The sequence below is a fragment of the Misgurnus anguillicaudatus genome, chromosome 22 (assembly GCF_027580225.2).
Source record: "Misgurnus anguillicaudatus chromosome 22, ASM2758022v2, whole genome shotgun sequence".
Classification (NCBI taxonomy): Eukaryota; Metazoa; Chordata; class Actinopteri; order Cypriniformes; family Cobitidae; genus Misgurnus; species Misgurnus anguillicaudatus.
This window is the reverse complement of record NC_073358.2, coordinates 3,664,997-3,692,657: the sequence shown is the minus strand read 5'-3', so window position 1 is coordinate 3,692,657 and position 27,661 is coordinate 3,664,997. Positions and strand designations below refer to the sequence as shown.

Here is a 27,661-nt window from a genome sequence, read left to right as displayed (position 1 = left end):
AAAAGTATGTACTGATACCAAAGAGTGGATATTAGTACCTCAAAAGTATGTACTGATACCAGAGAGTTCATATAAGTACCTCAAAAGTATGTACTGATACCAAAGAGGGGATATTAGTACCTCAAAAGTACGTACTGGTACCAAAGAGTTCATAAAAGTACCTCAAAAGTACGTACTGATACCAGAGAGTTCATATAAGTACCTCAAAAGTATGTACTGATACCAAAGAGTGGATATTAGTACCTCAAAAGTACGTACTGGTACCAAAGAGTTCATATAAGTACCTCAAAAGTACGTACTGGTACCAAAGAGTTTGTGTCAGTACCTCAAAAGTATATAGTGATACCAAAGAGTTCATATAAGTATCTCAAAAGTATGTACTGATACCAAAGAGTGGATATTAGTACCTCAAAAGTATGTACTGATACCAGAGAGTTCATATAAGTACCTCAAAAGTATGTACTGATACCAAAGAGTGGATATTAGTACCTCAAAAGTACGTACTGGTACCAAAGAGTTCATAAAAGTACCTCAAAAGTACGTACTGATACCAGAGAGTTCATATAAGTACCTCAAAAGTATGTACTGATACCAAAGAGGGGATATTAGTACCTCAAAAGTACGTACTGGTACCAAAGAGTTCATATAAGTACCTCAAAAGTACGTACTGATACCAGAGAGTTCATATAAGTACCTCAAAAGTATGTACTGATACCAAAGAGGGGATATTAGTACCTCAAAAGTATGTACTGGTACCAAAGAGTTCACATTAGTACCTCAAAAGTATGTACTGATACCAAATAGTATACACATCTGTACTTACATGGTACATATTAGGACCTTTTTAAAGGGTACTGCCCTAGTCAGTGCGTTTTACAATATTCCAATATTAACTTGATGCGTAACAGAATTCTGTTTGACATATAAACAGAGAGTGCCTTTGTGATAACTATTCCCATATATGAAAACTACAATACTCATTCTTGCTAGAAATGCAATTAAAAGGTGTACAAAGTGAAAATATAACCTTATTTACAATAAATTTGTGCTCCAGATGCTTTCTTGGCCGCCATTTTATTTTTTCCAACTTTCGAACGAATTTGTTAATCTTCAACATTTTACACTAAACAATACTTTTGGAAATTGTATTTAGGTTTTACTATAATAAAATGCTATATGAGAAGGCACAGTAGGGAATGTTGGCTAGGTAAGACTCATGACTAATACAGGAAAGACTGTGAATAATCATCATTTTGTTCTGCTTCTTATGGCAGTCCATATTGACAAAGACTGTCAAGTTCAAAAAGAAGTACAAAACAAACCAATAAAACAAATATTTACCTCATACATTATGGTGTAGTGGTATATATATACAGTATTCCTTTAGGTAATTGGCTGGATTGTACAGAATATGTGCAAGTGGGATCACATTTCTGGAGGTAAAAGGGCAGATAAATTGCTGTACGTGCTTTCTATGCATACTGTGGCCTTTACATTATCTTAATATGCTCCTTTGGGATTACTGTCCATGACGAAGATCAATAAGTGCACCATACACAGTCTGTAGATATTTTTAACAGAACATAATAAATAAAACATAACAAAACATATATTGGACATCTCTTAGTAACAAGTTTAATACTCCACATTATTACAGGAGAGAGACAATGGCTTCTCGGTCAAACAGGAGATGCACGCTGGTATTTTTAGCCTGGAGAGGAGTGTTTAATTATTTCTGAAGCGACTGCTGTTAGCCTACTTTGTTTAACTGAGTGTCTTGACATCCTTACAATGAAGCAGGGAGGAGATGTAGGATTCGTGCTGATGTACGAACACATCCTGAGAGAAACATCAGCTTCTTCTACAATACGCCTTATTCAGTCCGCCGCCATGTTGAGTCCAAAACAAGGCTGTACAGGATGGATGTCCACAGCGTGTGCTTTAAACTTATTGTTTTATATCAGGATGCTGGTCACTCAGACATCAAAACACAGAAAATACATTGTTTTACAAATCTCCACAGGACAAAGAACCTTAAAGCTCATGTAACACACGCTGTTTCTGCATTTCTGATGTTAATCTGGAGTACCTATAGAGTAGTATGACATCCTTTATATCTCTGAAGAGTCTTTAGTTTAATCAGATTTATTAAAGAAAGATTAGCTTTTCCGATAACGTACGAAAAAATGAAGAAGGAGGAGTTATACCGCGGGAGGAGCGAGTACGAGTCATGCAACACTATACAACACTGTTTAACTTATGATTCACTACATGTTCGTGTCATTTATATACAGTAATATGCACGCGACTATTTCCAACATAAGACAGAAGTCTTACTTACCACGTGTAACTCGTCATGACCCGGTTCTGAAAATCCACCGCATCAAACACACACGCGAAACGCCGCTGCTAATCCGGATAATAAACTATATCCATTGTTTCCATAAGGCTGGATGTCTTCTCCTTACATCCAAAAAACACTTCTTCTTTCGTAACCATTGTTGACTTTTGAAATTAAACAAAGGTGAGTGGCGTGATAAACTGTTAGCAAGCTCTAGCGTCTCCCGCTGATTGACGGGTGGGCGGGGTTTTCCGGGGGAAGTTTTCCAGGGGAAGCCCATATAAAGAAGTAATACGTTTCGAAAACCCCTGAAACGTCAGTTAGAACCATAATCGAAAAAAATTTGCCGAAACTTGTACGAACCCTGGCGAAGTGCATTCGGCACAGAAATACTCTGTAACACGTCCAACTGCTGTTTTGACACTTTGTCTACGTTTAGCATGAGGAAACAACTCTATAACTGTGTTAATAAGTCAGAATGCTTGAAATACCATTAAACCCCCCCTTTAAAGGAATATTCCATTTTCTTAAAAGAAAAATCCAGATAATTTACTCACCACCATGTCATCTAAAATGTTGATGTCTTTCTTTGTTCAGTCCAGAAGAAATTATGTTTTTTTGTAGAAAACATTGCAGAATTTTTCTAATTTTAATGGACTTTAATAGAGCCCAACAGTTAAAACTTAACTCAACACTTAACAGTTTTTTTCAACGGAGTTTCAAAGGACTATAAACAATCCCAAACGAGGCATAAGGGTCTTATCTAGTGAAACGATTGTCATTTTTGACAAAAATATATACTTTTAAACCACAACTTTTCGTCAAGGTCCGGTCAGCGCGACCTAACGTAAATGCATAGTGACGTAGGGAGGTCACATGTTACATATATAAAACGCACATTTGCGGACCATTTTAAACAATAAACTGACACAAAGACATTAATTAGTATCAGTTGACATACAACAACGTAGGAACGGTCCCCTTTCAAGACGCTTGTAAACACTCGGGCGGAGGTTCGCGGACGTCCTCCGTGACCTCGACACCTCAGGACGTATTGCGTGGGGTCACGCTGGCGCATCACAACCGGATCTACACGACGAGAAGTTGTGCTTTAAAAGTGTATATTTGTTTTTTTTTATTGTCAAAAATGACAATCGTTTCGCTAGATAAGACCCTTATGCCTTGTTTGGGATCGTTTATAGTCCTTTGAAACTCCGTTGAAAAAAACTGTTAAGTGTTGAGTTAAGTATTAAATGTTGGGTTCTATTAAAGTCCATTAAAATTAGAAAAATTCTGCAATGTTTTCTTCAAAAAACATAATTTCTTCTCGACTGAACTAAGAAAGACATCAACATTTTGGATGACATTGTGGTGAGTAAATTATCTGGATTTTTCTTTTAAGAAAATTGACTAATCCTTTAAAAAAAACATGGATTGTTAAAATGAGACCAAATGAGAAGCTGAAAACCAAACTAAAGAGAGATCTATTTAATCTCACGCTTTGAGACACAACAAGATCCCATTTGTGATTTTTGTCCTGATAAAACCTACAGCACACTCTTATTAATCTCATAAATGGGTATAAAAACATCATACTATCCAGTGCAGTCTCTCCGTTGGAGCTACTAGATTCTCAGGTTTCTGTTTGCCTTGAAGTATAAAAAGATTACAATCTGTTGCTGACACGTCATTTGAAAAACTTGTCTAGCGGCAATATATTATTGACCTGAGAAGACTGGGCTGCATTACTAGAAGATTAGGTCAGTGCATGTATCCTCCGAGGGTCAATCCACAGACATGAGGAAAATTTGTTGAGCTGATATATCTTTTTAATGGTGCTGTAAAAGACCATCTTCAAGCCAATTCACTATTCTCTATCTCTTTGTCTGTCTGTCTTCTGAGTTTTAATCTTGAAACCGTGAACACTCCAGGGACAGACAACTTGGCAATTTAAGTAAAAGCTCAGGAAGCAAGTGCCAGTCCTACATCTGTAAAGCGTCTAGAGACTTGTGGGGGATTTTACTTTGATACGAGGGAGGGGGAACTATAATATATTCCATGTAGTGACTAAGAACTTGATATGAGTTCTGGCAGGTCTTCAAAGTTTGGCTGCATGCATAACATGCATCCTTATATATACACTCCCTGACAAAAGTCTTGTCACTTGTGTACAAATTCACCTGAAGTGCTGCTAAAATATATTTCTAATCAAGATTTCAAGAAATGGCTCATTTGACAAGCCCAGGTCAGGCAGCCCCCACAAGACAACTGCTCAAGAGGACCATTTGTCGGCTCGAAAATCTAAGGAAAGCGTTTTCTTTTAATTGACGAGTTAACTCGTCAATGGCGAGGAAAGAGTTAATAAATCAGATAGCTATCCGATCAGAGAAACAGGTGTAAAAAGGCCCTATGTGTTTCGAAAGATAATTCAAACTGAATTGCTCACAGTGGCACAAAAATGGATGCCTACGCAAAAACGCGTAATAAACAAGCAAATATAAGAAAACAACCCCCTTCAAAAGATGCTTGATTAGAAAATGGATATTTCATATGCTAATTAAACACCTCACTTGTAACTTTGATTCTTTTGATTCAATTTATCCAAGAATTGGAAATATGCGTTGTTGATTGAAGGTCCAAGGGTTGTCAATAATCAGTGAGAATAATCAGTGTCTGAAAGCAATTTCAGTTTCAAGTCCTCCACTGTAATTAGCTTCAATCCATCACTAAAGCTGGCGTATACTTTTAGATAGTGGGCCGTAATTATGAGCTGTCTTAGTGACTAGTTCATCTCATGTTCTAATCATAGCTGAAGCCCCCACCTGCCCTCGCGCAAGACTCTTTGGCCACACTCACACTGCATATTCATTTATACATAAAACCTCTTATTATTAAAGACATTAAAAACGAGATTCTGATTGTAATTATGATGATTAAAACAACAACCTTGTTATTGTGAATAAGATACTTCAAGTAGTTTACATGATGAGATTCACATTTCCATACGCTTTTAAAGGTTCTAAAATGAATGTCAAAGAAGAACCATTTTTGATTCTCCAAAGAACCTTAGTTACTTCTTAAAAGATCAATTTCATTCTTACAGTACGTTAAAAGGAGGCTTTATTTTTTTTTAACTGCACCAGTGTGTTTTCAGTGCCCATGATGCCAGTTGCTTTTCATCTCCGCTCGCTGTCAAACAATGACCTTTTCTTGCATTAGCCTTGTTTTCAAGTAATGTCACACCATTTAAAAGCCAACATATGATAAATGTACGCTAGATTGCCCCTTCAAACACCGCTAGACCCCTATTAATACTCACTCCTACCCGTAACATTCATTTCCTTTGACTTAAATATCAAAGCTGTGTTTCATGAACAGAAATGCACCGTCCACAATGCCTGACATGAATCTTTATTAATTTGATATTTACATTTAGTATAACAAAATAGTTGACACACCTTGAACTTACATTTAAACTTTCATCGATATTGTGTTAATGTGACGTACCTGTACACAAGGTTGCAAAACACATACGAGATGTATTGTGATTAAAAACTGTACAGCATTTACATTCCATTGTTTTTATGAGAACATACTGAAAAAAAAACATCAGAATGAAAGCAGGGCTTTTATAAACACATTTTGGGTTGGAATTTTGCATTGTAAAAATAGGGATTTAATTAGTTAACCCTGTAAAACCCTCGGTTGAAATATTACAACATCAGTTTAAAATCTAATAAAGTATACCTGTAAATGTTTTTTTTTTCTCTTTAAAAATCACATTTACACAACTAAAAAGTCCTAATGTTTAACCCTGCAATGATTTTGAATGGTAGACTTTGTAAATAGGTTTGTTTTCCTGGCCGTGAACTTACAAAACCTGCAAACCTGCGTTGAGGAACATAACCTTTTTTACTGGACTAAATAGATCAACAATCCAGTAAAATGCCTAAAATATTTTTTTCTGTGATAAGTTATGTGTCTAGATCATGCAGATTTTAAGATACAGCTGAATGTTTTGATTATATTAGATTTTGAGCTTGTTATGTCAATGTTGTGATTTTACAACATTGGGTCTGAAGGGTAGCAAAATTTACCTGTGCACCTTGCACATTACATTATTTTGCTGTACTTCTAAACTGTACTGTTAAACATTTACTTTTTAAAAAAAAAATTTGTAACAAAATATAATATTGATGTAAAATGTCTATTTTGAGTTTTAATCAAAGTTTTAAGAGTATTAAATATGTTTATAGGAAATAAATGATTTATTTGGGAATTTGAAAGTATTTATGTGGCAATATTTTAAACTATCTGTATCTTTTTGTTTATAAAGTATTCTTTGTTAGTCCTGTTTTCTTGTTTGGGCTTTGTTTGCTCAAATATCTATTTGCTTCATGAGGGTCAGGTGATATTGTTCTGGAATGTGGGATGGGGGGTATAAGTGATATTAGCATTATAAATAGAGGACAATAAGCTTGCCAGTCATTATTGTGTGAATTGTGTTGAATGGGTGAATCCTTTAAAATGTTTTTCATTTCAGAGTACTACAAGACAGGACTGTCTTATCTACAATGTGTATGATGTCATTTATATCATCCAAATTTGAAAAAAAGTGACTTTGAGATGGGACTCTGATATAACTGATGAGGAGGAATGTGGTGATGCCTCTCAACTATAAAAGAGAAATTAAAAACTTTATGTCTGCCCATATGATGATTATGTTGATGAATATGTTAAAACCAAGCCATTCAAGAACACAGACCTTGCCCCATGACAAGTATTACTGTCTGAAAAATTATTTTATCAGTCTCAATACTGATATTTCTGTTATTGGCATCACTAATGATGCCATCTCCTTTCATATTCCACTGGAGTACCTCAGAAGGTTTGTGTCAAGGTATGATCACGGCTCTGACAGATAACACCAATGAGTACAGTTTCCAAAAGAGACAAATTTTCATAAACAACAAAATGGGACAACTATCATTGAACATGTCTGTAAACACAGCTAAACACAGTAAATACCAGTTTTCTTTCAGTTTGTCTAAATATTTCTTTTGGTTTTGTAAATATAAAATGAGCATATTTTTATAATAAAAAGATTTTTCATAAAAATATGGTTTGTCTGGTTATTATGTATTGTGTGATTATGTATATTGATATATGGGTGATTCTCACGAAACCATTGAAACACCACGGCACTTATGATTTTAGCTTTAAAATGTGTAATATAGTAACATTAAAAAGCATCAGAATGAACACAATACTGTGTTCTACCTTGCACAATGTGTGATTTCAACATAAGAATTTATAATTGGAAATTTTATCTCATTTTCTGCTGAAATTCTCATTACCGCAATGTGTCTGGCTGTGTTTGAACATGCGTTATGTTGTAATTTAATCAAATTAACACAAAAGTATTAAGAAAAAAAATAAATGGATGTTTTGCTAGACTACTTTAGATGACAGAAAACATATTTACTGAATATTCATGTATAATAATAATGAAGAAAAATTAGGAAAATGATGTGTCCATGCCTGATGTTCTCATCCTCCGCAACACTTTCTGAGAACAGTTTAAGCACACATACAGAATTTTAATAAAGTTTGATTTTGAGTGACCAAGCACATGGACCAGTTACTTCAAGATGGCTACCAGGTAAGATCATTTTTTTACAGTTAATTTGAAATATTGTCTTGTCAGAATGCTTACACGACATTTTGATTATCATTACCGCAACAGATGCTTATTAAATGTTAATTTAATTAATAGAAGCATAATACTTTGATTTTAAATGCATGTGCAGAATCTCCAAATTATGTTCTTTCAGGTTTGTCATGTCATTTTGAAAATATGTCAGTGTTGATGTTTTCTGACTGTTGTGGTAATGAGATTTTTTAGGACTAATTTTTTAAATGATGTTACAAAAAGTGTTAAATGATAAGTAAAAGTTTTAAAATTAATGTTCCCATTTACTCCAGACTTTATTTTTCAATGTCTGGTGGGAAAAAAGTTAATTTAAGCAATTTTTACATTTTCATGCTTAACATTTTTAAAACCAAGTTTTCGTGAGAATCACCCATATAGGCTATTGTTATTGAGCTACATGAGCAGTACACCCTGCTAATGAGCTCTTAGATGTTATTAATATCTGTTCAGACAGTTGGTAAAACAACAGCAATTCTGCTACCCCATAGGCCCAATGTTTTAATATTACAACATTTCCATAAAAACTTACCAAAATGTCAAAAATGTAAAAACCCAATGATTGTTGCATTAGAGGACTCTTATAACCACATATAAAAGGTTAAATATTTTTTCAAAGTTTTTTTCTATATTTGGGTCTTATAGGGTTTATAGTTAACTAATGAAGTAAGTTACTAATTGAATAGCTTTTACTGTATACTCGCTCTGCATTCACAAAGTTTGCCAAACGGCACTTTCTATAGCTTGACATTCTGACATCAGTTACATACTGTAAATAACTTAATGTGTACACAAAAAAGTGCAGTTGTAACCATTACTCTGAAATATAGTTGATGACCATTAGCCCGTGATAAGACACTCCAGTGAAACCCATTGAATATCAATGGCCTTTTTAAAACTAATCACCCCTTTCATCATAAGAGATAAAGCTTTTATCCACAAGCGAGTTGTGCTTTATTTTTTGCCAGCCACACAAATGAACGGTCACATGTCAAATCAAACACCTATTTCAGTAAAGACACTAGAGCATCAGACAAAGATACACAGACATAACTTTATATAAAGCGCAGATAGTTTTGCGTACCCTGACGTACACAAAAATACAGAAGACATACGTTGGCTGCGGTTTAATTTGACATACCAATATAACATGCATGATCATTTTTGTCATGGGCTTCAATAAAAGTAATTCTTATTTACATTGTCCTTCATTGTCGGCATAGGCATTCATTTCACGTTTTGTCTTTATAAAATCATAAATAGTATATTCACCTTCTTTACCTATATTCATTTACAAGTAAATAAAGAAATAAATTAAATACTGAGCATTTTGGAGCCATTTATTTACTTTGAAATGACATTCAAGACCTTGCTTGCATAAAGATCTCATTCCTTGCAGCTTCATTGTACAGTTTAGCACATTCACACCAAAACTCCAGAGAGAATACACATACGTTCACACATACAGCACACTTCACTCCCTTCCCAGCTTAGCTTGAGGGGGTTTGGAGACTGAAATGATGGAAACGTACAAATAAATCTCTACTTTTACATTCATTTGGACCTGCACTGAAAGCTCCAATTTCTTTAATAAGTTCTTCGGTCCTAAAAGCGCGGGCGGCTCTCTGAATCCTTCATTTCACACATCGCTGAATGATGGCACTAACCTCCTCTGTATGGATATCCGCCATCTCCTCTATTCGTGCAGTGAATGATATCCTCAGCAGTGCAATATCTTTATGAAAGCCTTTCTGAACTCCACATTGAAAGTGGTATATATGATGGGGTTGACTGCGCTGTTCACATATCCAAGCCAAGTGAAGGCGTTGTACATCTCCAGCGGCACCACGCAGCTCGGGCAGTGAGTCTTTAAAATATGAGTAATAAAAAACGGCAGCCAGCAAATAATAAAAACACCTGCAAATAGGAAAGGTAAGTTGAGGTAGATGTTTTAAATTGTAAAAAAGTGTTATTTGAATTGAATGATTGGATTATAACCTCACCCAGGACAATAGCCAGCATCTGTGTGGCTTTCTTTTCTTTATGCTGGGACATCTTCCTCTTGCTCATTGTTTGGGGTGTCAATGCGGTTCGGGTTTTGCCATTGGGCAGTGCCTCAGTTTCAACAGGCTTTAATTCTTTTGGGGTCTGGACCTCCTTGGCGTGCCCATTTTTCTCCTCTACATATGGCTGACATTCGCCGTGGGAGGGCGAGGCATGGCTGGGGCTCGGGTTGGCAAGCAGATCGACCACCAAAGTGGTTTGCAGCTTCTTTTTCTCTGGAGGACTGATGCTCGTCACAACGTCCACCCCCACATCACCACCCTGGTGAAATACTTCCTTTATCAATTGCCAATAAAGACATATTTAAAATAAATGTTATGATCACACCTTTGAATGAATTTATAATGCATGTGCCAAGTAGTTGCTAAATCAATGCTTGTCAATAATGAGTAAACAAAAATTATGTGTTATAAAATTATCACAAATATGTCTTTTTATTACTCTTGAAGAGTACAAAAAATTATGTGGGATCAACCATAGACTGTAAAAAAATGGACCGCCGTAAAAAAATAAGCTAAAATATTTTGAAATGGCCCCTGACATCTTCCTCCGATGACATCATTTGAAACAAGAGTCTGCGCAGTATGATCGTGAGGTGGAGCCACAGTATCAAGGCCCCGCCCATTTTACCCTATAACTTAATCACAAACACAAATCAAGGCATCACACCCCTTTTTAATAGCATTTAATAGCCAACTTAAACTAATAACAGAAACCATCATTCGGAAAAAAATATTTAAAGGGTGTAATTTGATTTTTAAGTTTGGCTCACGTCCCATTTGTTTACAAAGAGTTGAGAGGGCAGAGTTTAGGACCTGCAGCTAGCCAACGAGAACGAGAAAAATGTTTTGGCTTCACTTTTCAGGACGTCTCTAGCATGCCTGGGAGTGTGCCTAATTTAGAGGTTTTAATAAAATATCAATGAAAAATTATTGAAAAACACAGCCAACGTCAACGTATTATAAACAATATAAGGCCACATCAAAGAAACACTAAGTAATTTGCACTTGCTGTATGCCTCAATGTAATTGTCGTTAAAACGTAACTTACGTTAAAACGTAACTTTTTCCCCACCATTGACAATCTTATCTCGTAAATTAATGCTTCCCTGCCAATGACAAGTTTTTATGGCTATCCACATTTCTGCTATTATCTACTAGATGGCGCTCTTACCCAACTTATATAAGACTTAGGGTCCTATTTTAAGAATCTAAGCGCATGTGCACTTAAGGCATGTCCAAATCGACTTTTGCTAGTTTAACGACATGAAAAATGGTCTATGCGCCTTGCGCACAGTCTAAAAGGGTTGTTCCTATTCTCGTAATGAGTAATGGGTGTGTTTTGGGCGTAATATGCAATAAACCAATGGGATTCTTATCTCCCATCCCTTTTAAAGAGCACCAATGGTCCGATTCGCTATTTTACATTTCTTTGGTGTGTAAGTGTGTATTACTACATGTTAACAATACGCAAAAGGTAAAAACCCCAAAGTAAAGGATGACAGAAGTAATTTTTTTTTTTTTTTGGACTACAGCCTGTAAATTAACTCCTGTTAGCATTGCATTGTGAGCGAATCTTTCAAACATGGTAAGGGGCGTCACATCTCAGGCTGATGTCAGAAGTATTCAGGCCAATTATAACGTACCGATTAGCTGTTCAATCAAAGACACAGAGCTTTTCAAATCTGTGCGTTTCAGGAGAAAGTGAAATCTGGAGCTACAAAAATTTACGGTATGTGGAAAATAATGTGCTTTTTTTAAACATAAACCATGCAAACTCATTGTATTATACCAAATACACAAAATAACGTTTTTTAGCTATGAAATAGGTGTTTTTTATTCCTTTAATTTTATATTTAAAAACATTTGTGTGCTGCTGCGCATCCATTGTGTGTAATAAGCAAACGCACATTGTCGTCTCGTTTATAGGTGCATATTACTAACGTGCTCTTTAAATAACAAAAACAATATTGCGTCATTGACTTTAGACCAGGTTTTAGTTGGTCAATGGCGTAGTCTATTTTACTTGTCTAAAAATAGAAACGCACCAACAATGCGCCTGAACACACCTCGTTTTCAGACCAGAACAGAAAAATGGGCACAAATTTGCTATTTAAACAATGTGGGTAATATACTTACAGGTATGTCGCAATAGTTAGCCTGTCTGGAACCAAGCAGAATTTTATCCACAATACTGTAAGAAACTTGGACTACATGCAAACGGCCCCTACGCTAATAGGATTCTGTTTCTCTCTCCCTCGACCCCGAGGACAATAAGACAGACAGACCCAGTTCCTGCTGCTGTGAAGGTCCTCACACCACTGATCTACTGGCTGTCCTTCAACGTGATGCCCAGCCGATGCCTGACCAACGACCACCAGCTGAACCAGTTTAATCCGCTTACCCGTTTCATATCCCTATCATGTTTATATATATAAATATATATGTATCTCTCTCAAGGGTTTTTTCTCCTCCTAGGAGTTTTCCCACAGGGGTTTTCTCCTAGGGTTTTTTTTTCATCCCCTGGAGAGTCAGCCAACATTGGCCTAACTTAGCACTTTCTTGTATACGTTATTACTACGCTCGCTTGTACGGTTTATTCTTAGCCCCTATATTCTACTTCTTATATTATCTATCGATTTTTCTGTGTTTTCAAAGAATTAATTGCTTTGAAAAGTAAAAGACTGGCAATATTGTTAAGTGTGACATTAACATTAGCACTCATTACGTTTGTATGTATATGTGTGTACGCGCGTGTGTGTGTTAATGTGTGCCCAGTCACTTTGGTTTCAAGTCTTTAGAAATCACACAGCAGAGAATTAAACCATGCCCTGTTAAATGAATAACAAGTAAACAACATTAAACAAATGTGATGGCATACAACAATCAATGATTTTAATATTTAATGAACCTTGAAGAATATGTCAGTTGTGAAAGGGTTTACATTTTAGAAGCTGTCTGTATCTTGATACTTAAAGTACTGTATCAATCTCTGTCCTAATTAAGTAATGGCATAATATGAAAAATGTATGTATGCTAGACCCAGACTTACAAATGCCTACAAATACCAATTAAAAAGGCAAACATTGAATACATTTTCTTTAATAATGGCATTTGTCATGGTTTCATAAACATATATCATGATACTTAGACATCCATGGACAGGTCATTTTTTGTTAAGATTATGGTAATTGATTTTCAACCTACACTCCCGCCCCTAACCGAGGCTAAGGGCACTGTGATAGATGATGTTTAATGGTGCTAATGTAGCGGCAGCTGTATGCTTTCAGGCACAAGATAGACAAATATTAAGACTTACGGCTTTCTTGTTCTGTGCAGGTAAACCCCCATTGGTCTTTATGATAACCGTGCACAATTTCACATCTTCGGGATGAGTGCATTTCTCCTGCGGCAAAGAATAAGAACTTGACTCAGCATGTGGTTAATATTAACTTAAAAGGCAGCGTGGAGCCATGAAAATCTTTTGCAGTTAGATTTGGTGCCACTTGACTCGCATGCAATGCAAATACTTCAGCCAAACACTTCAGCAAAGTGCCCTGCGCTTTCTGGCACTAAAAAGTTGGGAATGATAAGGTGATTGTTTCCGTAATTTGTAAGTACGGTTCCAAGAAAAGACCCTGGAACCCTTTAAAACACAATGGCTGAACCCATTGATCTGAAGTGTTCATTAAAACAGCTGTGGAAGGAATCAATGATGAAAGAATGCAAAGGTCAGGACAAAGAATAGTTTGCGGTTATTTCGCTTTTTGATGACAACAGAATTTAATAGCAAGTTCTCCGTAAAGGGAATTATGTTAAAAGAAATCACAGCAGCTAAGTGCAAGAAATGGTTTAGCTTTTAACTGCTTTTCTTTAACAGGGCCTGGTGGGTAATGCAAATGCTAAAGCAATGACTCTTTAAGTAAAAAACAAATATGCAATAAAGATGGTAACATGAGACATATTCACCACAAATTTCCATAATGTGCATCCTTATTTACACATTGGCTGTCTGTATTGGCCGTTAGCCACGATCAAGTACTAAATTCAACATAAAAATTCAAGCAACTGAGCAGTTCTGGAGAAGCTACCATAAACTGGTGTGTCATGCAAAAAGAAAGATAACTAAGGCCTAGTCCTGGCTTAAAGGAATAGTCTACTCATTTTCAATATTGAAATGTGTTATTGCCTTAACTGGGAGTTGTTGGTGCATCCCTCTATCGTCTGTGTGCGTGCACGTAAGCGGCGCTTCGATAGCATTTAGCTTAGCCCCATTTATTCAATGGTACCATTTAGAGATAAAGTTAGAAGTGACCAAACACATCAACGTTTTTCTTATTTAAGACGAGTAGTTATACGAGCAAGTTTGGTGGTATTTAAGCGGATTTAAAAGAGGAACTGTGTTTTATGGCGTAATAGCACTTTTGGGAGTACTTCGACTCGCCTGAAAAGTCCGCTCCCCTTCTCACTCTCATAATGGGAGAGGGAGGGTGTTAATGCGCGGAGTCGAAGTGCTCCCAAGGGTGCTATTGCGCCATGGAATATAGTTCCTCTTTTAAATCCGCTTAGAAAAGCGCTACGTTTTATTTTGTACCACCAAACTTGCTCGTATAACTACTCGTCTTAAATAGGAAAAATGTTGATGTGTTTGGTCACTTCTAACTTTATCTCTAAATGGTACCATTGAATGAATGGGGCTAAGCTAAATGCTATCGAAGCGTCGCAGCGCGCTCCAGCGCTTACGTGCACGCACACAGATGATAGAGGGATGTATCAACAATTCTTAGTTAAGGTAATAACATATTTTAATATTGAAAATGAGTAGACTATTCCTTTAAGCCAGGACTATGCCGTTTACATTCGGGTACAGTCAGGTTTAAAAAAATTGCCACTGGGTTGGACTTTGGTCTAACTTTCTCTGATTTTCTCAGGTCAGGTCTTTCTTTAAAAAAGAAGACCTCTAGTATGAGTTCGTACCAAGTCCATCATTGATCTCTTTACGGGTCCCCTTAGATCCGAAAACCCGAGGTTCTACCCGAGGCTCTAAAGTGGGTTCGGGTCTAAAAGTTTCATGTGTACCTCGTACACGATTCGGGTATAATATTAGCGGCCTCTGGTAATTTAAAATGAATGTGTTTTTGGCAAATGGACAAGAGAAGACCTGAACTATTTCACTTGTGTAAGTCCTTTACCAACCCCTAATTTTTTTGTAAGAGCGCTTGCGAAATCATGTGGCCAGCGGTAGGTTTATTTTCGTTGAGCCAGACCTATCAGTCAATGCACATTTTAGCGGTTACCTTGGTGTCGTCATCAGGTAACAAATCAAATCAAATGGAGCAGCGGGCCAAAATAATTGCAAGGACTGCACACACGTCAGTGCCATTTACATTCGGGTACAGTCAGGTTTAAAATTGCCATTGGGTTGGACTTGGGTCTAATTTTCTTGGATTTTCTCGGGTCAGGCCTTTCTTTTAAAAAAGTATTTATGCACGTTGCGTTCAGGTAAAAAGTGATCCGGGTCATTTCGGGTCGGGTACATTTCTTCGGGCCCGAGAAGACCTCTAGTATGAGTTCGTACCAAGTCCATCCTCGAGGTCTTGACGGGTCCACTTAGATCTGAAAACCCGATGTCTGACACACATCGGTGCCGTTTACATTCAGGTACAGTCAGGTTTAAAAAAATTGCCACTGAATAGGGTCGGACTTGGGTTTTATTTTCTTGGGGTTTCTCAGGTCTTTTAGAAAGTATTTATGCACGTTGGATTCAGGTAAAAAGTGATCCAGGTCATTTTGAGTCGGGTACATTTGTTTGGACCCGAAAAGACCTCTAGTATAAGTTTGTACCAAGTCCATCAGAAAGCTCTTTACGGGTCCCCTTAGATCCATAAACCTGAGGTCCTACCCGAGGCACTAAAGTGGGTTCGGGTCTAAAAGTTTCATGTGTATCTCGTACACGGGTCGGGTATAATATTAGCCCCCTTGGGTAATGTAAAATGAATGTGTTTTTGCTGAACAGACATGAGAAGACCTGAAATATCACGTGTGTAAGTCCTTTACCAACCCCTCATTTTTTCGCAAGAGCGCTTGCGAAATCATGTGGCCAGCGGTAGGTTTATTTTCGTTGAGAAAGACCTATCAGTCAATGCACATTTTAGTGGTTACCTTGGTGTCGTCATCGTGAGTTTACAAATAAAATCAAATGGGGCAGCGTGTGCAAAATGGTTGTGTGCGGTGCTGCAGACTGTACACACATGTCGGGTTTACATTCGGGTCCTGTAAGGTTTTAAAAAAATTGCCACTGGATTGGGTCGGACTTGGGTCTTATTTTCTCGTGTTTGTCTCGGGTCGGGTCTTTCTTTAAAAAAAGTATTTATGCACGTTGGGTTCAGGTTAAAAGTGATTCGGGTCATTTTGGGTCGGGTACACTTCGTTGGACCCGAGAAGACCTGTAGTCCATCATACAAAAGTATATGATTATTTGAAAAAGGAACAATGAAGCATCACCCCTAAAGTAAACCTACAACCTAACTGTTGTTCGCGAAAAACAGATTGTATTTACAACGAACATTACAAGGAAATCATACAAATTTATGTGAATTAGCCAACATAGTTATGTACTGCCATGAAATTGTGCTGGCTATGCCACTACTAAGCAACTTTTAATGTCACGCTCCTGAAAGATTTGGATAAATTACTAGCGCCACAAATTTGAGTTAGTTACTACCCAGCCCAGATTTTTCTGCTAAGTAAATTAGCACAGAGTTCAGGGGCCAACAAAGATTTGGGGGCACTATTACTTATAGTAGTGTCCTTCAGGTCTCGGCAATCCCCCAGAAATTCTATAATTAACATCAACAGCTGCATCCCATATTTTACATCAAGAGGGTAGTTTCTTCAGTAAACACTCTGCCAGCAGCGGGGAATGCTGGGTATTTTCCCAGAGGCTCTCTTTAAGTGGTATGCATCACCTTGAGAGAGGGATGAGCCTCTGCGTCTGTCTTCTGGCAGCTGCGTTTAGTGTTGACCCGTTTACGGCGCTTGCGGAGAACAACGTAGATCTGTACGTAGACCAGGAGCGTGATGATGAAGGGCACATAGAAAGACATGATGGAAGAGTACACGACGAAGGCGGGGTTGGCGATCTCGCACACGGATTCGTCGCGTGTAGCTGTGGGTAGAAAAAATATGGTTGCGCAATTAATTTTGTTTGTAAATAAATTAGTTCAGTGGAGCACTGGTGAATATCTTTATGGCACATTTCCCACAACAATTGCAAATTAGCTTGAGGTTATAATTAGATTAAAAACATACTGGAATATTTTAATATTATGGCAAGAGTAGAATCTGTAGACATAGCTCCAACACTAAGGTGGCGTGTACACCAAAGCATTTACGCCTGCAGCCGGCGTATGTTTTCAATTTTTCTCAATTGTTTCCAATGGAAGTGCCACGCTTTTCAAAAATCCTCCTGCGTTTTTGAACAATGTTCAACTTCTGGAGAAACGCTCAGCTCATTAACTCATTCACCGCCAGCCTTTTTGAGAAAAGTTGCCCACCGGCATTTTTGTGATTTTAACAAAAGTTTCACAAAATTCCTTGCAGGAAAAATTATCTTCTATAAATATATAAACATACAAATTATATCAAATTAAAGAACACACCCTCTGCTTTCAAACAAACAATAAACAAATAAACAAACAAACAAAATGGGGAAAAAACACTTCATTATATATTTACTTTTTTCCACTTAATTTAACCACTGAAATATGGATATTTCTCTTCAAAAATACAACGTTTTGAGCAAAAAGCTTAAAAAATTGCGTTTTTGTAAAGGAATTTATGTTAGAGATCAGACTCAGAATGACTATCAAACATAAAGGCAGTTAAAATAACCATTAAATCTTTTTAACTTCGGTTTTTGATAAATTCGGTTTGGCGCCATCCAGTGGATAAAAGCGGTATTCGTCCAGAAAGGCATATTTATTAGTTAAATAATAACTCATAATTGACGAGATAACTCGTCAATGGCGGTGAATGAGTTAATGTCACTTTTTACTTGGTCGTCCAATCACTGATAAACAATGTAGAATCAAAAGCAACCAAAGTGCTTACTTTAAAAAAAAAAAACGTGGCAAGTGCCTGCAGTCGCCATCCGTCTGGCGTTTCAGCCGTGTTTAAACGCTTTGGTGTACACGCCTTCTAAAGGCACAACATGTAATAACAAGTAAGAGGTTTTGAAAAGTTGCCCACCAGTATTTTTTGTGAATGAAAAAAAATTCACAAAATGCCTTCCAGGAAAGTTTTCTTCTAAAAATATATAAACATACAAATATATCTAATAAAAGATAAATATCCTCTACTTTCAAACAAACAAACAGGGAAAAAAACATTTCATCCTATCCTTATTTTTTCTCTGTTAATAAACTCTTAAATATGGATAGGTTTCTTAAAAAATCACTTTTTTAGCAAATGAAATTATTGCATTTTTGCGAAGGAATTTTGTTCGGATTCAGAACATACATGGAAATTAAAATTAATAAATATATTTTGTTTCAGTTTTTTTATAACTAGTGCATAATCGCGGTATTACAGATTATCATAATAATAATCAGGAACACGTTTTATCAAGCAAATGTTTTCTCTTAATTGACGAGATAACTAATGGAAAAATCTTACATATTGTGCCTTTAAAAAAACAGGTCATCCAAAAATAAATCATTGAAATCATATTTAGTTAAACTTAAACGTAAGCAATAACTATAAAATACAGCTTTACATTGAGCATCTAGTGCAATGAATGTTTTTTTTTATTATTATTTTATGTTATTAAACCTGTTCCACACATAAACCCAACATTGCATGGCTTCAGAAGACTTGTCATATACAGCACTAAAGTACTTTATAGGTAATTGTATTACCTGTGTTATTTAAGCCAAACAGCAGGGGACAGGAAATAGCGAAAGAAAGCACCCACACCACCGAGATCATTACAGTAACTCGTCTTTTGGAGCTGTAGCGCGTGTTGTACAACATCGGCATGGCAACAGCTGTGTACCTGAGAGCAGTCCGGTGGGAAGAAGATGAAGAGTGAGGTGGGTTGTTTCATTCAGGCAGACACACAGAAAGGCAAACGATGGTCACACTTCACCAGATGTCTCTAGAATAATCTTTCCAAACCTTCAGGGATCTTACTCTAAGCTTCAGCTTTTTAATATCAAATCAAATGCCGTAAGTATGAAAAACAAAACAAACCTCCCATGAATTAGCTTGACAAGCGCTGTTTTCTTTCCTGGTTTGATATTCATTTTGAAACAGGACATACTGCATGGGATGTTTAAAGCATTTATTGTACTAAATAGTAGTATTGTAGTCAAGACCACCTACAGGTATACTGAGACAAGACCAGAGGACGTTGAGGCAAGACCTAAACCTAAAGAGGTCTTGTCTAGTGAAACGATCGTCATATTAGTTTTAACCTCAACTTCTCATCTTGCACTAGCCATGTGAAGCGACAGCGTGACCTTACATATTACATACTCTTGTCGAAAGATGAAACTACTGCTCCAGTGTTTACAAAGTGTGGAGAAAGAGGAGCGTTTAGACATGGTGTGCATGTGGAATGATACTAATTAATGTCTTTACATATGTAAAGCGCAACCTTTTGATGTGATTACGTAATACGTAAGGTTGGCTGGCACATCACACGAATGGTTTAAAATCTTTTTAAATTTTTTATTTGGCGAAAATGACGATGGTTTCGCTAGATAAGACCCTTATGCCTCAGTTGCGATTGTTTATTGTTTAAATCCTGGAATGTTTTCCTCAAAAATGTCCTTAATCCTTAATTTTGTGCATTAAAAAAAGCACATTTTTTCTTGAATTTTTCTTGAATTTAGTGTTTAAGGAAAATTTTTAATATTTTTTGCTTACCCCATTGGAAGTTTTTTTTGCTTGTTTTATGCACAAAATCACTTAAATTTGATATTTTTGGTCTAAAAACTAGACTTATTTTCTTGGGTCGTTTTGCTCATCAAAAAGCATCTTAATTTAAGAATTTTTAGATATTTTTACTGAAAACAAGACAAAAATACTAATAATTTTCTTACTTGAAAATCATTTTTTGCAGTGTAACAAATAAAACAGACAATGGACCTGCAGTTAAGTCATTTTGCCACAATTGTGGTCTTGGCCGTTCTTAAAAGAAATGTAAAGCCCTCTTTAAAGGGCATCACTTTTACAGTGTGTTTGGACATAAATGTGTATTCACTGCAAAAAAAAAAAAAGATTTTCAAGAAAATAAATCATCTTTTTGTCTTGTTTTCAGTAAAAATATCTAAAAATTCTTAAATTAAGATGCTTTTTCTTGATCAGCAAAACGACCCAAGAAAGTAAGTCTAGTTTATAGACCAAAAATATCAAGTGATTTTATGCATAAAACAAGCAAAAAAAATCTGCCAATGGGGTAAGCAAAAAAAAAATCTTGAACATTATTCTTATACACTTAATTCAAGAAAAATTCAAGAAATTTTTTTTTGGCACAAAATCACTTAAATTTGATATTTTTGGTCTAAAAACTAGACTTATTTTCTTGGGTCGTTTTGCTCATCAAGAAAAAACATCTTAATGTTAGAATTTTTAGATATTTTTACTGAAAACAAGACAAAAATACTAAGAATTTTTTTTTGAAAATCATTTTTTGCAGGGTAACAAAATAAACCAGACAATGGACCTGCATTTTAGTAATATTCCCACAATTGTGGTCTTGGCCGTTCTTAAAAGAAATGTAAAGCCCTCTTTAAAGGGCATCTATTGTGCAAAATACACTTTTACAGAGTGTTTGGACATAAATGTGTATTCACTGCAAAAAAAAAAAGATTTTCAAGAAAATAAATCTTCTTTTTGTCTTGTTTTCAGTAAAAATATCTAAAAATTCTTAAATTAAGATGCTTTTTCTTGATGAGCAAAACGACCCAAGAAAGTAAGTCTAGTTTATAGACCAAAAATATCAAGTGATTTTATGCATAAAACAAGCAAAAAAAATCTGCCAATGGGGTAAGCAAAAAAAAAATCTTGAACATTATTCTTATACACTTAATTCAAGAAAAATTCAAGACATTTTTTTTTGCACAAAATCACTTAAATTTGATATTTTTGGTCTAAAAACTAGACTTATTTTCTTGGGTCGTTTTGCTCATCAAGAAAAATCATCTTAGTGTTAGAATTTTTAGATATTTTTACTGAAAACAGGACTAAAGTGCTAGTAATTTTTTTTTTGAAAATCATTTTTTGCAGTGTAACAAAATAAACCAGACAATGGACCTGCATTTTAGTAATATTCCCACAATTGTGGTCTTGGCCGTTCTTAAAAGAAATGTAAAGCCCTCTTTAAAGGGCATCTATTGTGCAAAATACACTTTTACAGAGTGTTTGGACATAAATGTGTATTCACTGCAAAAAAAAAAGATTTTCAAGAAAATAAATCTTCTTTTTGTCTTGTTTTCAGTAAAAATATCTAAAAATTCTTAAATTAAGATGCTTTTTCTTGATGAGCAAAACGACCCAAGAAAGTAAGTCTAGTTTATAGACCAAAAATATCAAGTGATTTTATGCATAAAACAAGCAAAAAAATCTGCCAATGGGGTAAGCAAAAAAAATCTTGAACATTATTCTTATACACTTAATTCAAGAAAAATTCAAGAAATCTTTTTTTTTTTGCACAAAATCACTTAGATTTGATATTTTTGGTCTAAAAACGAGACTTATTTTCTTGGGTCATTTTGCTCATCAAGAAAAAGCATCTTAATTTAAGAATAGAATTTTTAGACTTTTTACTGAAAACAAGACAAAAATACTAAGAAATGTTTTTCTTGAAAATAATTTTTTGCAGTGTACAAAAAAATCAACCTGCTCCTTTTTAATGCCCATTAATCCAAAGAAGTCTTATTAGACATTCCAATTTGATGCTCTTGTAAATGTGACGCCACAATGATGAAGCCCCGCCCACAGCCACTGATTGACAGTCCTGCATTAGCATAGTTTCTGCCCTCAGCTAATCGTATGCTCTCTACCATGTCTCACATTTACAGAAATCAGATCTATTTAAACTGAAAGCACTTATTTTCTGTCTTTTGGTAAGGGAGTGAGGAGCTGTAGCTCATTTGCATTTAAAGGTACAGACACGAAAACTCTTTTTTTTTTTGCTCCCACCCAAATAGGGGCATTTGGACATGCTATAATAAATGATCTGTGGGGTATTTTGAGCCAAACCTACAGTACATATACACAATCTGGGTACACCAGCGACTTATATTACATCTTGTAAAAAATGGGCGTTATAGGTACCCCTTAAGACTCCAGTACTACAGCGATGGAAAACAGCCATTAGACTTTGTTCCACTCATGATTTGCTTTTTGCTAGTCTATTGCAGATGGTATTAAAGAGAGAATAACAACACTGACAACCTCTTATTGAGTAAAAACCTCTGTAGTATATCAAATTTTCATCAATATGCCTTGAAAGCTATAATACATAATACTCTTATTTGGTCTTCAAAACATCTCTAATTACTCTATCAATATTTTAAAAATTGATTTCATTGACTGGCTTACACGACATCTAGTTGACACAGATATAATATGTATACATATAACCCCCACTCGCTCGCTGAATGATATCGGATTGATTTATGGCATTCCAGTCATTACAGGGAATCATTACTCTATTTTCCCTGTACTGGTAAGAACTCACCTGTCAATACTGATGGCACACAGATTAAGAATGCTGGCCGTGCACATCATGACATCCAAAGTGACAAAGATGTCACAATGGATTTTGCTAAAGCGCCACTCACCCACCACCTGCAACACAGACACGAAGAGTTTTCAAATATCAACAATTAAATATTGTGGACAATAAGACCGATACTTTGAAATGTAAAGTTTGGCAGATATAAATAAATCTTTTTTAATAATACAGACTGCACTGAAAACCCTTAAAGAATTAGTGTTTCTTTAACATGACTTTTAATCTATTTGTTAATTTTTGGTGAAGTTTAATTTACAGTTATGTATTTGACAGACACTTTTATTTAAAGCAACTTAAAATGCATTCAAAAAACACAATGCATTATAATGTATCACATGGAGATCCCTAGGAATCGAGACCTTTGTGCTACTAAAGCAATGCTCTATACTAATTGAGCAACAGGAACATGATATTGGAGAGGAAGATTGCCAGCATTTTAGAGTGACTGTAATACTCAAATAGAAAATATATGTTTCGCATAAGAGACACACTTTTTTATAAAAATTCTTGTAATTTAAATTAATCTTGTGTGTGGTGGGCAAAAAACCAAACTGATTTAGCAAAATGTTATAAGTAAAGCATGTTATAAGGAAAAATGAATCCTCTCATGATTAATGATCATCAAAGGGCGATATTAACAGCCTAAAATAAAGATAATTTTATATACAAGTAAAAAAGCTGACACACAATAGTGCAAACAGTTAAATCAGGAAATGAGTATTGCATTACTGTCCGGGCTTTCCCTCCTGTGACAATAGGTGACAGCACGTCTAGGTTGTGTCATTATCCTTTTTAATCCATGCACGGATTTTCCAAAAGTCGCTAAGCACCAATAGTCTATTTCAGAGCGAAAACAGCTAAAAAAATCAATAAAAGGATTCCAGGCAGCACATTATCATATTTTACAGGACCGTCACAAAACAAATCCAAGAAATATTACAATTGAGAATGAGACAGCAAAAACGAACGTTACCATCATTAATCAAGAGGAACTTATAGGATCAGGGGCGTCATGCACCAATTTTTTTTAAGGGGGCACAGTGTGCACAACTCACAGAAATTTGTGCATACACAGACATCAAACGAAATATTATAGAGCTTTCAGTCTTTTCCATGACACTTACATTTCTAACAATTTGAGCACCCCTGCCTTCATGATACAACCTCCAAAATAAAAGTGTTGACTAACTTTTATATCAAATATGGCTGCAACGATTCGTCGACGTTGTCGACAAAAATCGATAATAGAAATAGTCGACAATGAATATCATTGTCGACGTTGTCGCCAGACATGTTTTTTTTCGACCAAGTGAGGCATCTTTCTTCATTACAATCTCTGCCGAGAGTCGCACATGCGCATTAGCTTCTCTGCTCAGCGATAACACACAGAAATGGCAGCGTCCAACGTAGCAGCTGCACGTACCAAAACATCTGAGGTTTGGGAGCATTTTAGCCGGGATACGGCAAATAAAAAGATTACCTGCATGGTTTTCAGAGCAGTCTTTGTATTTCACGGCAGCACCTCGGTCATGCACGAACATTTAAAGAGAAAGCACGTCGGACAGTTGAATGAAACAGAGTTTGACTCGCCTCGGTAAGATTTAAATAACATGGAAGCCAATACGTTTTGTTTTGGATGTACATTGTACATTTTATATGCGGATTTTCGCTTTAAAATAAATAAATAAAGGATTTAATGTTATGCCCGACTGTGCCTGACAAAATTTTAAATTAAATGCATGCAGTCTGAAGAAGAGAGCCACGGACGCCTTTCTGCAAAAGAAGCAGACGTGCACCCCACAACAGGCGAATGCCCTCACTGAGTATATATATATATATATATATATATATATATATATATATATATATATATATAACTCTTTTTTTTTCAGAAATTTCGTTTTTTGGTTGTGCATTTAAATTAATATCAATTCAACTGCAGTTGGTTTGTTTTGATTTAAACCTTCAAAACTTAAAAAATACAGCATATATATATTTATATATATAAATATTAGGGCTATCAAAATAAACGCGTTAACGCAAATTCATTTTAACGGCACTAATTTTATTAACGCGCGATTAACGCAACACGCAATTTCTGTTTGACCCACAGCTGGATGAATTGAGAAGCAGCAAGTAACCGGCGCTGTCTAGAGTCGGAGCTTTTCATAAAAATAAGAACATTAAGCTCTCGTCTAGCGAATCCAATGCTCTAAATGGTCATTAAACATCTAAAATTATCTTTATCTGCACGTTTCCTGAGAGGTGTACCGTCCCAAATCCATATAAAGCAAAGATGCGTCTTCTTTCACTTTTTAGTTTCGTTTTTAAAGCATTCAGAAATGATAGAAAATAGACTGCAGGACTTGCTTGATGTTAAAATAATTATTAAGAGAGATAAAGTTCGGGACCTGATTAATGTTAAAAGAGTTATTAAGAGTGACGAGGCTCAAAAGCGATGTCTGACGTAGACGTCTAAAGCGCATGCATACAAACATGCGAGTGCGCGACCCAGATATATATAGACATCTTACACAAAATTACAGTTTTAAAAATATCTGTTTTGACAAGAATTCACGCAGGTATGAACTATAATCTGTTATATCTGAAGTGAATGTTTGGTTAACTGTTAAGGAAAAGTATCTGTTGTGTCATTATATTAAACCCTTGCATTAGCCTACAGGATCTTAAAGCGGTCTGTCTCAATGTCAAAATTAAACAATAAAAGAAAAACATATATGTAACATATATATTGATATTGTTTTTGCTCTGCGTGAACAGGTGTAGTTATGTCATGCTTTATCAGATTCCAACAATTGTTCCAATGGTTTTGAAGTTTTTTAATAGAGAATGTTAAAATATAAATGACACATTTTTGAAAATGTAAACAGGCTGTTGTAGACATACATTTTCATATAGCATATATATTGACCAAATCCATGCTGATTAGAGCATTAAAAACTTGAAAAGTGTTACATTTAGGTAAATTTAGAACAGATAAAAATAATTTATTGACAGCCCTAATAAATATATATTAAAATAGCTGAAATACATAACTTCGTTTTGGTAAAATCATAGCTGCAATTATTAAAAATGTTAAACTTGTTTTCATTAAATGTAAAAAATGTTCATTGAACTACCCCCTTCTTTCTTGTTTACTATCATTTTCCACAGAATTAAAGCAATCTCATGCTAAATTTTAGGGAAAAAATTATTATTCGATTAGTCGACTAATCGTTTCAATAGTCGGTGACTAGTCGACTATTAAAATAGTCGTTAGTTGCAGCCCTAATATCAAATACAATTTAATCGGAATAATGACATATTGGTATCATGCAGTATTTACATCTGAAACGACATGTTTTTTTATTTAAGTTTTAATAAATGACTTGTTTAATTGTGTCATTAATGCATTTTGCACAACAACTGCATTATCCTATAAAATGAATGTAACTCTAAATCCATAAAGTATATAAACAACGAAAATGACATAAGTTATAGCCATGTAATTGATTTTAATGTTCAATAATGATTTTAAAAATTTGTAGATAAAATTATTAGAGGAACACATTATTGCATCAAATTTGACCTTACACTGAAAAAAAAATTAATCATTCAATTTACTCAATTTTTTAATGGTAAGTACTTGCAATCAATTTATTAAAGCTACATTTAAACAAACAAACAAAAAAAAATAGAAAAACAAAACAAAACACTTTGCTTAAATAAATTAATTGCAACCACTTACATAAAAAATTGAGTAAATTGAATGAATCATTTTTTCAGTGTTTATATGAACATGTGTGATTCCGCGCCCCTGTAAACTCTGGCGAACTTTGGCGTTGTACTAAGATGAATCTAGAAATCTACTAATAAAACGTCAAGACAGTCACATTTTAAACCATACATTTTCTACAGAAGGTTAACTGCACATTACCCTACTGGGGTTTGGAAATGTTGTGAACGTTTCTTACACGTTTTAATTCCTCAGATAGAAAAATGCAGCAGCAACAGCAAAGAGCCCATGAGCGCGCTCAGACGCTGATGACGTCTGCGACTGCGCTGTCTGCAGCGCCTGCCGCCAGAATAAAGTAATGTAAACATGATCAAAACGGCGAAAATATCAGAAAAGATGACAAGGATTTGATAATATTGTGCATATTAAACAGATTAAAAGGCAAATAACAGATTAGTAGACGTTTCTTTGATTTTGAGGTTGCATGCAAAATCCATTTGGCTAAAAAAACAAGGGGGAACATGCCCCCTCAGTTTGAATGGGCATGATGCCTCTGCATGGGATGACACAGGAAAGCAAAAAAGTGATAAAACAAAAAGGCTAAATTACGAGCCTCCTTTTTGAAATTGTTTTCAAATTACGAAATTGTTAAATTAAGAGCATGTTGTGCATTGCATTTTTTCTATTAAATATTATGATTTTAAACAAGTGTTTTTGGTGCAAAGCAAAAAGAAGGAAGGCATTCAGGCATGTTCAAGTTCTGTCATTGTTTTAAGTTTCTGTAGGCCAGCTAGTCAGTGAGAGATGTGCAGTAAAAGTAAACTCACTCATCAACCTCAAGAATTGATCTAGCGACAGATGTTAGAGCTCATGGCCTTCAGCCTTCTTGTTAGACTGCCCGACTCTCATGCCAGACGCGAGCGGTTTGAATCTCACTCGGTGCAGGTGCGACTGGTTACATTTCTATACAAATTTTATTTCAACAGTTACAACTTAATTTATTTTC

The 27,661-nt window shown here is 35.5% G+C and overlaps 1 protein-coding gene across 2 annotated transcripts in view; it reads right to left on the bottom strand.

Moving 5' to 3' along the window:
- Positions 1-5,738: 5,738 nt before the first annotated feature.
- Positions 5,739-27,661, bottom strand: part of drd2b (dopamine receptor D2b) — a 96,056-nt gene continuing 74,133 nt past the window's right edge. The window contains exons 3-8 of one of the 2 annotated variants that reach the window (XM_055200413.2): positions 22,863-22,972; positions 19,033-19,169; positions 17,083-17,282; positions 13,434-13,520; positions 10,055-10,391; positions 5,739-9,968 (exon numbers count right to left, since the gene is read on the bottom strand). In XM_055200413.2, the coding sequence (XP_055056388.2) occupies positions 9,772-9,968; positions 10,055-10,391; positions 13,434-13,520; positions 17,083-17,282; positions 19,033-19,169; positions 22,863-22,972 (1,068 nt within the window). In that variant the 3' untranslated portion in view covers positions 5,739-9,771. The remainder of the gene's footprint in view (positions 9,969-10,054; positions 10,392-13,433; positions 13,521-17,082; positions 17,283-19,032; positions 19,170-22,862; positions 22,973-27,661) is intronic. The other variant, XM_055200414.2, reaches the window with a different exon arrangement.